Genomic DNA, 14,021 nt, shown 5'->3' with positions numbered 1-14,021 from the left:
CCAAGTTGCAGAGTATTCATCCCAAGTTAGCTACTCTGTTAATATATAGGGTCTTGCATAATTTTCACACCTCATGGACTTGGAGTTTCTCTTGGCAGTTGAATAACTGTGTTACATTAGAATAATCACGTGTGTGTTAAGCCAGTGGAAAAGTAAGAGGACAGCCCTGCTTGAAGTCCTGCCCTGAAATAATTCAAACAGGTTTATTTTGCAAATAAGCATGTGTCATATTGCTTCAGAGTATCCTGAATTTGTGCAGGTGGGTGCTGTGGATCTGACTATTTCAGACAAAATAGGGCTACTCTGTGTATTACATGAAATACTTAAATATAAGTTTTGAATGAAAGTATTATGATGTTTATGGATGAAGTAATCTGTCATTTATGCATTTGATATGTGATTTGTTTGAGCCACCTAAGTACAAAGTAATTAAAATATTACTGCAGTAACAGACAGTGAGTTAATGCAGCAGAACTACTGGATATGGAATCTGCACTGAAAGTTAATACTGACTTGATGATTTTCAGCTTAATCTTTTATTTTGGAAAACAGGCCTTCTGTGAAAGTAAAATCATATATTTGCATCAATAAAGAATTATTGTACTTCATAGTTGACACATTTCAAATTTTTTGCTTTTCTTTATCCTTTCCAGGGTGACAGAGTTGTGTTGTTCAGCCAGTTCACTATGATGCTGGACATCTTGGAAGTTTTTCTAAAACACTGGCAACATAGATACATTAGGCTGGATGGAAAAACGCAGATTTCTGACCGGTATGTGACTCGTGCCAAAAATGAGAGAGAGAAAGTGAATGTGTTGGAGAGCGGGAGGTGACTCTGGACCCTTACCTTTGTTTTCCAATGTTTAGAAGTCTGTGCTCCCTGGACATGGACCACAGAAGGCATTTAATGTTGTCAGATCACCTTAGTAAGGGTGAGGCTAAAAGATGAGGTTTAGGTGGTGGAGTTAACAGTCTTGTGTCTTCAGCAGTTCCTGTTGTGTTTGATTTGTGTGTCAGCATGTCATAATACCTGTAGCTATTCCTTGGAAGTAGAGTGTATCTCTTTTACAATAGGCAGATACGTTTCTCTAGGACAAACCATTCTGTCTGTCCCTGCAGCTGAAAATGTCGCAATGCTTTTCTTGTTTGAGCTGAGCTGGTTTTCTTTCTCAATAATTTTTGAAGATTTTTTAAATGTTTTTTCCTTCATTTCAACAAACTATCATTCTTGCTATGGTGTAACTTCCCATGTAGAGCTGATATCTGTTTCTGCCATTGCATATGCAGTTAGTACAGAAGACTGTCATGAAGCGAAATTCATTCCCTGCCTCCCCGTTCATTTCATGTGTTTCAGTCTTGCATTGTCCTCCACCTGACTCTTTGTGTTCTGTGATCATCAAAAATCTTTTTTCTAAGCCTGTTTTCACTCTTTGCTATCCATCTGTCACTCATGTTTCTCTGGTCACTGCAGAGGACTGTTGGTACCCTTTTTCCTTCTGTGTAACATCTGTACTTTTAGAGCTGCTGTGCAGTGCCACTGTCCTCTCTTCCAAAAGATCATCCCAACTTCTGTGTTCAGCTCTGGAGCCGGTGTGGAGTGTTTTCCAGGGCCTGATGCATGGTGTCTTGTGTTCTGCAGGATACATCTGATAGACGAGTTCAATACAGACATGGGTATATTTGTATTCCTTCTGTCCACCAAAGCTGGTGGCTTGGGCATTAATCTGACCTCGGCCAATGTTGTTATCCTTCATGACATTGACTGCAACCCTTACAACGATAAGCAGGCTGAAGACCGGTGCCACAGAGTAGGGCAGACACGGTAAGACTTTATTTAATACTGTGCTTGGTTTTCCTTGCAGGAAAGCTCTCAAAAGGATGCTAAAAGGACGGTATTTATGATTAAAAGTTTTAAGCAGAGACTTCTCTAGAGCAGTTCTGAGTTGTGTGGGAGCTAGGAAATTGTAGTTGTCTTAGTCCATGTTGCTGGCAGAACAAAACTTTATTTACATTTTCCTCCTTTTCCTAGTTCACTGTAACTCTCAAACTGTGCATAATACTGAAATTTCTGGTGCTGGGAACTATTCCAAGGTAGATCTGAAGTCTTTGGGACTGTCTGGCCAAGCTATTTGGTCTCTTCAGGAGACTTCTAAACTTTTAAGTGTCACCCTATCCTGAAGAGTGAAACCGTAGAATGTGTGTAATTTCAACTGTATTCAACGGTAGAAGAATTTGACTATTTTATATTAATGGAGATTTTTGTGACTGTCCAGATATTTGCAGTGGCTGGGAGTGCAGGAGAAAACGTGTTTTCTAGCAATACAGAGAACAGTTATTCCAGAGAAAAATCTAGGTCTTTATATTGCCCTCTTGTTCATTTCCCCATTCTTGCTTTAAACCCCAGCCAGCCGAGCCAAGGCATAGCGTCCTTCCCTTTTGCACTAATCCAAACTAGGCAAATGGATTTTTTTTTTGTGGTTTTCAGAGAAGTACAAGTCATAAAGCTCATCAGTAAGGGCACTATTGAAGAAACCATGCTCAAAATCAGCCAACAGAAATTGAAGTTAGAACAAGATATGACTGCAGCAGAATCAGGTAGGTGTCTTGCACATAATGTCCACGTAAGTAAATGAAAGCTGCAATATGTTACTCTGAAAAATGTTCTTCATGCAGACAAGCCTTTTTTGTTGGGGGTTTTTTATGTTGAACTAGAAAGATGTATTTTTGCTGGTTGTTCTTTGATTTGACAGGAGCTGCCCTCTGAGTCTGACCCAGAAATCAGTGACCAAGTCCTACAAGCAGAGGACTTTTTTACTGTTTTGGGGGCATAGGCTTTTATCTGTTTATGCAAAATATTTTAAGCTCTACTAATGCTTCTCTTTATTCCTCAGGAGAAGAAGGAACCATTCCAGCAGATATAGCCACATTATTAAAAGCTTCATTGGGTCTCTAAAATGTAAATATGTTGTACAATTCAAGGAAGAAATGTCATGAAGTACCCCAAGGACTCTTACATTACTGTTGACCAGGAGTTTTATGAACGTTTTTAACTTTTTGTAGTTTCTTTATTGTATTGCTCATGGAATTGAAAATTTTTAACACCAGTAGCGTTCTTCTGATGCGTAAAAGCATAAATGGCCCAAATGTGCCAACCTCAGATGCTAAATAAAGGTTTTACAGATCACTTTTGAAAATGGGGACCTAAGTAGTAATTGTTTTAACAAATCTGCTACTGCTTAAGATTTGTCAGTATTTTTGTAATTATTTCTACCTCCAAATATATATATATATATAAACTGTCTGTTTCACTGGATTCCGCGTGTAGATTTTTTTATATGTGCCTTATTTGACAATGCTCAAGTCTGTTTCTGCTTGTTTTGGTTCATTTGATGTACCGTACTGGTTTTGTATCAACTTGTTCCAATAAATTCCATAGATTGACAAAATGTTTTCATGGTTGCAGTGGTTTGGGGCAGGTACAGGGATGATAATGTGTATGTTAGAAATCAATTAGACAGCTCTCAAACCAGCTGGAATGTTCCAATTGAACTGACTTGGCTTTGTCCAGCAGTAGTAGTTAATTACCAGTGTGTCATTGTACTCTAATTACAGTGGTGTGAGATTATTGATTGTAAAAAGCGGCCTCCTGCCAAATGGTTTGGTCAAGTCTGTGGGTATTCTGGTCAACTGTACATGATTTCTGCAAATTCAGAATGGGTGGGAAATTAAAGCTTTTCCAAAACTTGCTTTCTAAGTGTGGACTAAACTGCTTGGCTTTTCCTAGAAATGTTCTGTGGCTGTGCTGTCTGTTCCAAAATGCACAACTGAAACAAGGTGAAGATGTACTGTATTGTTTGAGAAGGGGTATGGGTAAGAATCAGTTTTCCATGCTTCTTTAATTCCACTGGTTCTGCTGAGCTAAATAGTGGGATTTAACAGAGGAGCACCAGTGTTTAACGCTACAGCTGATTAGGTTGTGTGTTTCTGTTGAGCATGATGCTAACCCAACTCTTATCCCATGGTACCTGCATTTTCTCACTTGCTTAGTTCAAATGTGGATTGAAACAAGATCCCTGCCCTTCAGGGTGGGTTATGTGGTGTTCTGGATGTGTGTGGGATCAGTTCATGTAGTCTGGAGAAGCAGTGGTTACCCTTGGGGTCAGTATCTGTCTTTAGGTTATGTGGAACTCATGTGTGTTTCCTTCTTTCCTCCTTGTAACTGTTTCTGCTGTTTGTAGCTGGAAGTCTCAATAGATGGCAGGGTTGCCATCCTTGGAGATAACCCAGAACTAACTGGATGCAGTCCTGGGCAGCTGGCTCTAGGTGGCCCTGTGTGAGCAGGGGCTTGGACCAGATGACCTCCAGAGGTCCCTTCAACTATTCTATGGTTCTGTTTTTCTGACTGGGAAAGATGTACAGAGGGGAAAGAACACAAAGCCACTCTCTCTGAAGTCAGTTGCTGAAGAGAGGAGTTTTGGGAGCTAAAGAAGGAAAAACATATGAAGAGCCAGCGCAAAGCACGTAAGGAACTGCAAAGCAGGTGAAGATGGGAATGAGTAAAGGCTGTTTCTTTCTGTTCTAACAATTCTGGAGTTGTCTCTCTGAGGGGTCGTTTGGTATCACTCATGATTCAATGAAATAATACTTGAGGTGGGAGGGGAAAGTAAATGTGAAGGGAAATACTTTCCCAACAGTGGCAATTTCCAGCATGACGTGTTGCCCAAGTTTGTTGTGGTTTATCTGCTTACACCACACAATGGAGACCTCTCACAAGCACTTGTCTCCCCTTGAGTTTGTGTAAACCACTTTCATCCACAGCAGTCCACACTGCCAAACTTTCCACCTGTCTTTTCTCCAGTCCTGGAAGAGCAAACCCTTCATCTGTTCTAAACCTGGTTCCCACCACTGACCCCCAGTTTGTGTCTCCTACTTACTGACTTAGATACTGAGCTGTTAAATACTTACGCAGGTGGTCTGTTTATGGAGAAGTGGTGCTGGAGTGGGCACCAGCTCAGCTGTGCAACTGCTTTTTGTCTTCTTTTGGAGGTTTTTGTTTGTTTTTTTCAGGGGCACAGCGTAAACCTCAAGCTTCTCAAGCCCTTTTTTTAGGCCCTTGAATTTTACTAAGTGGGTCGTCTTTTTCCCCTTTTTTTTTTTTTTCTTAGTGTCCCACATATTTGCCCTCTCCTTTTAACCTGCATTCCTCCAGATTGAAAGACTGCAATAGGCAAAATGTCATTGAGATTGCACTTCTCCATGAAGGCATATTCACCACGTTTTTTCCCTTTGAGAGTGCACAAAACCTTAACTGGTTTGATGAAGCACTGTGTTAGTAGAGGGGGAATGTGACTGAAACCACACTTCTGTGAATCAGTATTTATTACTCTACTAAATCAGTATTTTAAATTCTCTTGCAAGTGGATACAAATGGTAGATTTTGATTTGATACAGCATAGCCATCTGAAGTTAATTTAAATGATTCAGAAGTTAATAACTTAGGATGCTTGTCATATTGAAAACTAAACAAGCATTTGTTTCTCTGAGCAGCTGATCTACATGACACTCTTCGGCCTTTTCTGGATCCAAGCTGCAATAGCTGGCAGTGCTTGCACTCTCTCCCTGAGAGCCAAAAGCCTGGGATATTTGTCTGCCAGGTCAGGCTTACAGGACAGAAGTGTTGTACTGCACACATCCCAGTAGAAATCAGCCCACGTTACCTAGTGGAAATGGGACAGAAAACAGTAAATTTTAGTTGGTAATCTCAAAAGCCAGGACTACTAACTTGTCAAAAAACTGTGAATTTATCTGGTTTAAGTTTTCATTTTGGGGTTGTGGTTTTTTTAAAGCCCATTATTACAGGGCTAGTAGTTAGGTTGCAATGCAAGGCTTGACTTCAGTAAATATTAGTTCAAGTCAAGTCCTGGCTACAAATATTAGTTGTGTTACAATATTAGTCCTTCCTGCTGAAACTGCTGCAGAAAAGAGTTTGGGGTAAAAAGGGTACTATGTTTATACAGAGGTTTTTTTTCATATAGCTTTATAAATAAATCGATGATAAACAGGGTTCTGTGTAGTCATGAATTTGTGTTCACAAGTGAAAGGCATTTAAAATGTTTTGTGTCAACATACTAATGAAAATGCATTTTCTGCTTTAGAAGATGCAGATCCTAGTCCTGGTGTGCCTCACTTCCCTAATATTGTGGAAAACAATTTTCACTTTGCAATTGAGTGACCGGTTGTGTATTGGTAAGAAGAAAGGGCTCAAAGTGTGGGGAGAGTTCCTTCATGGCCTGACACAAAACCCAGAAATTCAGCAATAGTCCATTACTTGATTTTTATGGCAACCTGATGGGAAAGGGAGAAACAAAAATTATACTTACAGAATTCCCTACCAGCCACTTCTTATCCCCTAAGAAAGTATCCAAATCTTTCAGTAGCTCAGGTGCTTTGTTGGTGAGGATATCATCAAATGCTTTTTTCTGGTGGAAGAGCAAAACAGAGATGCACAGCAGTCAGCAAAACTGAATTTTTGAGGTTTTATTATTTATGAAAAAGAAAGCTGAAATATGAAAAAGATTAGGGTTCGATACCAAAACATGGCATTCATGGCTTGCTGAGCCATGACTTAAAGCCAATTCCTCCCTTAATGAAAACCTGAGTGCTCCTTGATGCTGACATGATATTTAGTGTGATGTGCTAACAGAAAAAGCACACAGCCATGGCAAAGCAGGAGCTCGGCCATAGATTTGGGAAGAATCCAGCTGCAAGATAGATTCCTAATGTCTCATAGCAATTTTTTGGGGGATCTTTTGTATGTTATCTTTTCTAGTGTGCAGAGTCTCAGATTTCCAGAATCCATTGTGCTCAGTCTTTCCATGCAGTCAGTCAGTGCTGGTCAGTTATCTTTGCTTATAAACCCTTCTTATGTAGACGTGGAACTTGGGTTTTGAGCTTTTGGTGGGATTGATTTATCATTGAGCTTTAATGTTCATGTTTTGCTTTTTTTGTCCCTGCAGCAGTAAGATTTGAGGTGGCTAAAACATGTTTTCAAAGGATGATTGAAAGGCTCAGGCCTCAGTGTTTGTATGTTAATAGCTGAAGCATGAGGCTACGGTGGTGGTTCTCTACAGGCTGTTCCCCATAGAAGAAAGTCTTAAGGCTACTTTTAAAAAGGCTAAGCTGTTTCCTTTGGTGAGGAAAACTGCTTCTGATTTCCTCTTCTCACCTGCATGGAAATAATTAAGACTGCAGGCTGTTGTGATCATCTGGTCAACCCACATGGCAGAGTTCTTGCAGTTACTGTGCTTAGCCTAATTTTGGAAGAACACACTCAGGCTTGGGTAAATAAAAAGCACTGGCGTAGAGGAATGGAATTAATTTTACAGCTTTAACTGAGGTTAATGTGAAAAAAGAAAATTAAAAGAGGCAGAAACATAAATGCAGGCTGAAATCAATCAGTGTTTCTACAGCCATGATCGAAGATTTGACATTGTCTGCTTTGTTAAGAGCTTAGTAACTGGATGAGGTGACTGCAAATAGCAGCTGGGAGTTTGCAGTCCAGAAATCTCACATCTGTGCCCTGGGTTGTAGTATTTCCTTTATTTTAGGTAACTGATCCCCTCCCCACCGTTTTACCCTCTTGTGTGATCGTGACGGTAACAGCATTCCCCAAGTTACAGGAGTGTGCAGCCAAGTTGTAAAGCTGGTGGGGACAACCAGGACAACTCTTCCGGAGTGGCACAACCTGCTTGTCTCAACCCTGGAGCTCTGCATCAGGGGGTGCAAAGCTTTGCAATGCTGGCTGTGTTTTGGGGAACGTGGGGTGAAGGCAGAGGCTGTGCCTGGCATGGAGGGAGATTCCAGAGGCAGCTTCCAGCTCTGCTCCCCTAGTTTGCTTTGATTTCTCTTTGCTACTGGCTAGATGGCAGTAACATATCCTTTCACTATTCCCTGGGTGTGTGTTCCTGTGAGCACTGGTCTGGCCTGGTGAGACCGTGATATGCCACTTCGACCACAAGGTGGTGGCAGCGGATCCGGGAGGAGAGAGGGAGGAAGGACAGTGTTGGGAGCGTGGGAAAGTGAGATTCCCGACCATCCTTAGCCCCAGCACATAATTTAGCATGCATACGTGCGGATTGACACATATGAGTTGGCTGCCAGCTCTTCCCGTTTAAATTAATCACTGGTGACGTGATCCGGGTCCTTTTTTGGAGAAGTGCTCGGGTACACGCGGGAGTTACAACAGGAGCTTCCCCATGGCAGGGCAGCAGAGCTGCCTCTGCACCAGCACATCAGCAGGAGTGTGGCTCTTCTGAAATAATTAAAACTCGTGAGTCAGCTTACCCTCCCCAAACTAGGAAACTTAAGTTACCACTTGGAAATGTAAGTAATTCACACTTTTAAGTACTAAACCTCCAAATTTCAGATTTTCCCTTGCAAGATTTCAGAGCACTTTGGTATCGTTTATTTATTATGGGTTTGGAGCACCATTTTTTACTCTGTGGTCTCTGCAATAAGATACCCTAATAATGGCTATCTTATGACCTAATAATAAGATACCCTAATAATCACAGAATTTCTAGGTTGGAAGAGACCTTTAAGATCATCGAGTCCAACCCATGCTCTAACACCTTAACTAGATCACGGCACCAAGTGCCACATCCAGTCTTTTTTAAACACATCCAGGGATGGTGACTCCACCACCTCCCTGGGCAGATGATTCCAGTATTTGACCACTCTTTCTCTGAAAAACTTCCTCCTTAATTCTAACCCGTATCTCCCTTGGCGCAGCTTGAGACTGTGTCCTCTTGTTCTGTCTGTTGTTGCCCGGAGAAAGAGACCGACCCCCAGCTCACCACAGCCACCCTTCAGGAAGTTGAAGAGTGATAAGGTCACCTCTGAGTCTCCTTTTCTCCAGGCTAAACAACCCCAGCTCCCTCAGTCATTCTTCATATGGCTTGTGTTCCAAGCCCCTCACCAGCCTCGTTGCTCTCCTTTGGACACGCTCAAGCATCTCAACGTCTCTCCTAAACTGAGGGGCCAGAACTGGACACAGCACTCAAGATGAGGTCTCACCAGGGCCGAGTACAGGGGAAGAATGACCTCCCTGCTTCTGCTGCCCACACTATTCCTGATACTGGTCAGGATGCCATTGGCCTTCTTGGCCACCTGGGCACACTGCTGGCTCATGTTCAGCCGACTGTCAACCAGCACCCTAGGTCCCTTTCCACCTGAGCACTGTCTAGCCAAATAATAATAACCCTAGTAAGATACCTTAATAAGCATTTCAGATAATGATCTGAAATGTTGCCTTTGAGTAAATGGAAGGTGGCTGCACTGGCAGTTTATGGTGAGAGCTGTTGTTACACCTCCACTTCCCTAAGAGGGTCAGGTTACCTGCTCGGGTCTGAGCTGTGCAGAGCCTTTGTAACGCTGGAAATCATCCATTGCCTTCTTCCCCCAGCAACTGTGTGCTTGCTTTTGGGATTCTGGTGAGAGGCACCGGCCTGATACCACAAGAACCGCAAATGCTGTAGGGCAAGCCTGTGACTGTGTTAAAGTAGCCATGGCACCACAGCCTGGTGTCAGAAGCACTGCAGAGGACTAAGGTGGGCTGTGACATCTGAAAAGCACAGTGAGGGCTGTGCTCCTGCCCTGATGAGCAGTGTCTGCTGTCCTGAGAAGCCGTTGTCTCGGCAGCTGATGTTATTGAACATTGATACTCATTGAACACCTAGAAGAAATCAAAATGCAGAAACACTAAAGGATGGGATGGGACTATTTATCTTATTGAGTTGGCAGAAAGACTTGAGCACAGGTTCCTTGCGACAAGAGAGAGCGAGCACCAGGTGGGGTGGAAGTGTCCTGTCCTGTCTTTGCCCTTTTGAAGAGCAGTTTGGTGTAGGCATATCCTTGGTTCAAGCTGATGCCCTCAGAGTTTCTACCAAGGGTGAAAACAACCTGGTGAAGGAGGAGGAGGGATCAGCCTCAAGGAAGAACCCCAGAGCTCCACCAGCTCAGGTTTGCTATGATGAACCCAATGGCTGACACCCATCAGTGTCTCCAGAGCAGATGCTCAGATACAGGATCATGGCTTACGTGCTATCTTTGTTTAATTTAGTGATTGGCTTACTCTCACATCCTGGTTTTTCTCTGCCCAAGGGAACAGCGTCATGAAATCATCGATGGTGTCCACAATGGCATCAGCTAAAGCCTGTTCCACAGGCGTCTGGCCTGCCACACCTGTGGGAAGCAAGCATATGAAGGGACATTAGAGACAGCAGCAGCAGGAATTTTTGATGCCCCAAAGGTAAATTGGGAATATTTTCATAAACATACATTTTCTCCAGGTCTTTTTGATGCTAACAATGTGGATTTGACTCTTTGTATCCAGGTGCAATCTGATCTACTTTTGCTTTTTTCCAGTTCTGGCCTTGTACAGCCACCCAAGGTAGTGATCAGTTGTTCTATCCGTTACCTGAGCCCTCAGCCTGAACACAGTTTCTGTATTGTCTCTGCTTTCCACCACACATTCAGCAAGGGTCAGCACAAATTCCTTTCCTTTAATCTTTGCCCATCCCAGTTTTCCATGTCCATCTCCATCTCATGGTCTTTCCATTTTGGTCAACAAGTTCTCCAAAAGTGTACCAGTCAAAGTTTGCTTCTCTTTCCCTACATCCTGCCCACTCAGCCCCATTCAGAACATTTTCATGACATTCCACCTACTTTTTGTTCTTTCATTGCAATCAGGGACCTCAGCCAAACTTTGCATTGTTTACAAATCTGCTTTTCTCCCCTGTGGTTCCTTGGCTTTCCTGCAGCTCTCTTAATGCCTCTACTTTTTCTCCCTAGCTGTCACTTCACAGACCTGCGCCTATGCTTTCACCTCCGTGCAGGTTCAGATCACAGACTGCATGCCCTACCTCTGCCAGGTCATCTCCCTTACTGAAACTTTGTGCTTTTGAAGGTGAGGGCTGTGCCTCTCCTCTTGGGCCTCAGGTTCTGCGATCCTTCGGCTATGAGTCGTTGGTGTCAGGCACCTAAAAATGCCATTTCTTAACTTTAAAGTATTAGTGATGTGTATGCAGCCTTAATGGCAGAACTAGCAAGTTTTCACTATGAAGTTCAAAAGAGATCTTTTCCCTTCCATGCATGGCTTTTTTTTTCCTGCTGTAGCTGATAGCATGACTAACTCTGGGAAGAGCCCATCATGGTCAGAATGTGATCCAGATCCCAAGCCATTGTCACTGGTGCAAGTCAATCGAAAAAAATCTGAACTTCAGACTGCAAAAGGAGTGTGGTTCCAGATCAGCCTCCCTACAGGAGCCAGGGAAGGAGGAATCTTTGGTGGAAGGCAGGCTTTCCCACTGTTTTTCATCACCATGTGGGCTTTCCTCATTCTCCTCTCTCGCAAGGAGTAGGTTGTACCAAAGCTGAAGGAAATGGGCTAGAACAGAATATTGCAGACACGCTTAAAATGTGTTGTGTTAGTGCCTTGAAGAATAATGCTATGAACTTCTGCTTCCTTCCTCAGTTAGAAAATGGGATATATTTTGAAAGGCAGGCTACAACCATTTGCTCACAGTGTAAAAAAAGTAGGATAGGACTTGCTTCCCAGCCCCCTTCTTCAATTTGCTGATGCCCAGCATGCCATGGGCACATCTGCCTTTAGCCAGACCAATTTTGCAGATGGTGTTGAATGACAGCTCTCTGACCTAAAGCAAAGCCTGGCCACTCTCTTTGATTACTTGCATTACTAAGTCTCATATCATTTTATCTAACTGGTTGTGTACTTCCATAGCATCTAAGTATTTAAAGATGCAAGTGATGTCAACATCTGCTCTAATCTCTCTGCTAGCCCAGAATTGTTGCCTAAATCTGCTTCAGAGTTCTCTGCCTGCTGTGATAATCTCTAATGCTTCCAAAACCTCCTCCTCCTCGTCATCTCTCTGGTTAGCCTGGCAGGTCAAAGTTGAGCTTTAGGGTAAACTGCCCCAGCAGCCTTAGGGGAACCACAAGTATGTGCTTTCTGTCATGCAGGGGACAGGTGGATAAAGTGTACTGGCTGGAGAAGTCAGCCCAAACCCCAGGCACTGGTTTCATTTTTGCCACACTGGTGTTGATTTCCACATGGTTAGGCTTGCCAGGCTGTTGGTTTGTTTCTGTTTTTACTGTAGACGTATTTTTACCTGAACATTAAATTTGAGCTCAGAAGAGAGAAAGAAAATAGTCAAAGACGTATTACCTGCTTCTCTGGCAAGGTATCTTGCCATCGCCAGGCTCTGGTGAATGATAACTCCATCTACTTCCAGAATAGGGAGTTTGCCAAATGGGATAGCTTGGGGGGGAAAGTAAAAAAGAAAAAAACAACCAAAAGTTAAATCATAGCCATTAACAGTGGGAGTCTGTGACAGCTATAGTTTTACCATTCTGAGGATATGCACTATTATAGCACTTAATGGTTGCACATTGTTTCTATGGAGAAATGCATGGACTAAAATTAAGAAAAGGTAAGGATGCAATCAGATTGCACTGCATGAAGGCAGCTATAGCACAGAAACCAGGTTCTGCATTTCCTGTTTCCGGGCTTCATGCTGTAGAAGCCAAATGTACCCCTATATGTCTGGAATTCTTTATATAGCGAAACTTTTCAGGGGAATATTAGTTTTTCCTTCTCTGTATTGCTTTTTCCTCCCCAGGAAAGTGACTGCCAAGGTTAAGTAAAGTACTGCTGAAGATTTCATAGTGCAGGATGCAGCTGGGGCATGAAGCAAGAAACTGGGCAAATTGAGAAGCAGTGATTCATTTCAGAATTTAGATCATGACAAGGCATTTCACTTGGCAGCCATCACTGGGGCAAATATATCTTTCACACTACACTACAAATCCTATCTTTCACACTACACTACAAATCCTAAAAAGATATTCAAATTCACCTGATGTGGCTTGCATTAAAAAATAATTCTGCCAGTTATGGGGAAGAAACCTCCACATTTTAAGCACAGGGAAAGACAAACTAAGCAGGTGTTGTGGATATCTGTAAGAGTTTGAGATAAGAAATCTGTCTTAGTTTTCTGTTATTAGTTTCGAAGTTACATGGAAACTTGGACTGCTGTTTTGCTGTGTTTTGGAGAAGCTGCCTGCGTGGTATGAGATGGAACTGGAACCTTGGAGCAAAGGCTTAATCTGGGGAAAACAATTGCGTTTAGGGCAGTGAGAATCTGCTTGTGGGAACCTGGTGCTGTTCACTGAGGGAACTGTACATCTCTGCATTTCCAAGGATGCTGTTTCCAAGTACGTAACTGCGAGTGCTGAGCATAGCTAAATGCTTTGTACCCAACTGTCATCTGCATTACACTTTATATAATGAAGATTTATATCCATTTAGGAGTATCTTGTGATGTACAAAGGTGGTAGTGGAAAAGTGAGAACACTGGCCATTGGAAGCATGCCAAGTGCTTTCAAACCCAGGAGAACTGTCTTTACAGGACAGCTGGAATGACACCTCTATTCAATGAGGATTTTTAATTCTTAATGAAAAAGGGACAATAGTGAAATCTTATGCATTTGTAACTGTTTAGCAAGGCAGCTTCATAAATGATGAACACTGCTTTGTGCTAGCATGCAGTATGTGAATCACATTAGGTACCGGGTCCTGGGTGTTAAGTCCTGACCTGCAACATGAATTTTGCAGTTGCACAAGACATCCAGGACCCCTCTGTGCCTTGTTTCTGTTGTTTTGGTTTTTTTCCCTGCATCTGAATACAGTACTCGTGATGCCTTTTTCTTTCCTTAAGTTTTAGCACACTGGGAATTGAGTATGAATTTGGATGCTGATGAATAGCAGAAGCAAGAGAGTTCAATGAGCATTAGCTGCTGTACCCCAGGAGAAAGCAGGCTCTGCTGGTTGCTACTGAAGCAATAATAGACTCGTTGCACAGAAGACTTCCCATGTTCATTATCCAGAGAGCAGCAAGGTCCTGGCAAGTCCATGTTTTGTTCCATTGAGAATCACTGAGAGG

At 42.6% G+C, this 14,021-nt stretch overlaps 2 protein-coding genes across 3 annotated transcripts in view; one reads left to right on the top strand and one right to left on the bottom strand.

Annotated features, from left to right (window-relative positions):
* SMARCAD1 (SWI/SNF-related, matrix-associated actin-dependent regulator of chromatin, subfamily a, containing DEAD/H box 1) overlaps window positions 1–3,448 on the top strand; it is a 41,117-nt gene extending 37,669 nt beyond the window's left edge. The window contains exons 21-24 of the mRNA XM_038134927.1: window positions 654–772; window positions 1,640–1,822; window positions 2,486–2,595; window positions 2,892–3,448. Coding sequence (XP_037990855.1) covers window positions 654–772; window positions 1,640–1,822; window positions 2,486–2,595; window positions 2,892–2,953 — 474 coding nt within the window. The 3' untranslated portion in view covers window positions 2,954–3,448. The remainder of the gene's footprint in view (window positions 1–653; window positions 773–1,639; window positions 1,823–2,485; window positions 2,596–2,891) is intronic.
* A 1,913-nt stretch (window positions 3,449–5,361) lies between these two features.
* Window positions 5,362–14,021, bottom strand: part of HPGDS (hematopoietic prostaglandin D synthase) — a 30,160-nt gene continuing 21,500 nt past the window's right edge. For both annotated transcript variants that reach the window (XM_038134929.1, XM_038134928.1), the window contains exons 3-6: window positions 12,245–12,337; window positions 10,133–10,242; window positions 6,381–6,479; window positions 5,362–5,717 (exon numbers count right to left, since the gene is read on the bottom strand). In XM_038134929.1, coding sequence (XP_037990857.1) covers window positions 5,553–5,717; window positions 6,381–6,479; window positions 10,133–10,242; window positions 12,245–12,337 — 467 coding nt within the window. In that variant the 3' untranslated portion in view covers window positions 5,362–5,552. The remainder of the gene's footprint in view (window positions 5,718–6,380; window positions 6,480–10,132; window positions 10,243–12,244; window positions 12,338–14,021) is intronic.

The sequence above is a fragment of the Motacilla alba genome, chromosome 4 (genome assembly GCF_015832195.1).
Source record: "Motacilla alba alba isolate MOTALB_02 chromosome 4, Motacilla_alba_V1.0_pri, whole genome shotgun sequence".
NCBI classification, from domain to species: domain Eukaryota; kingdom Metazoa; phylum Chordata; class Aves; order Passeriformes; family Motacillidae; genus Motacilla; species Motacilla alba.
Note: the sequence above shows the minus strand (reverse complement) of the source record. Positions and strands in the feature narration are given on the sequence as shown.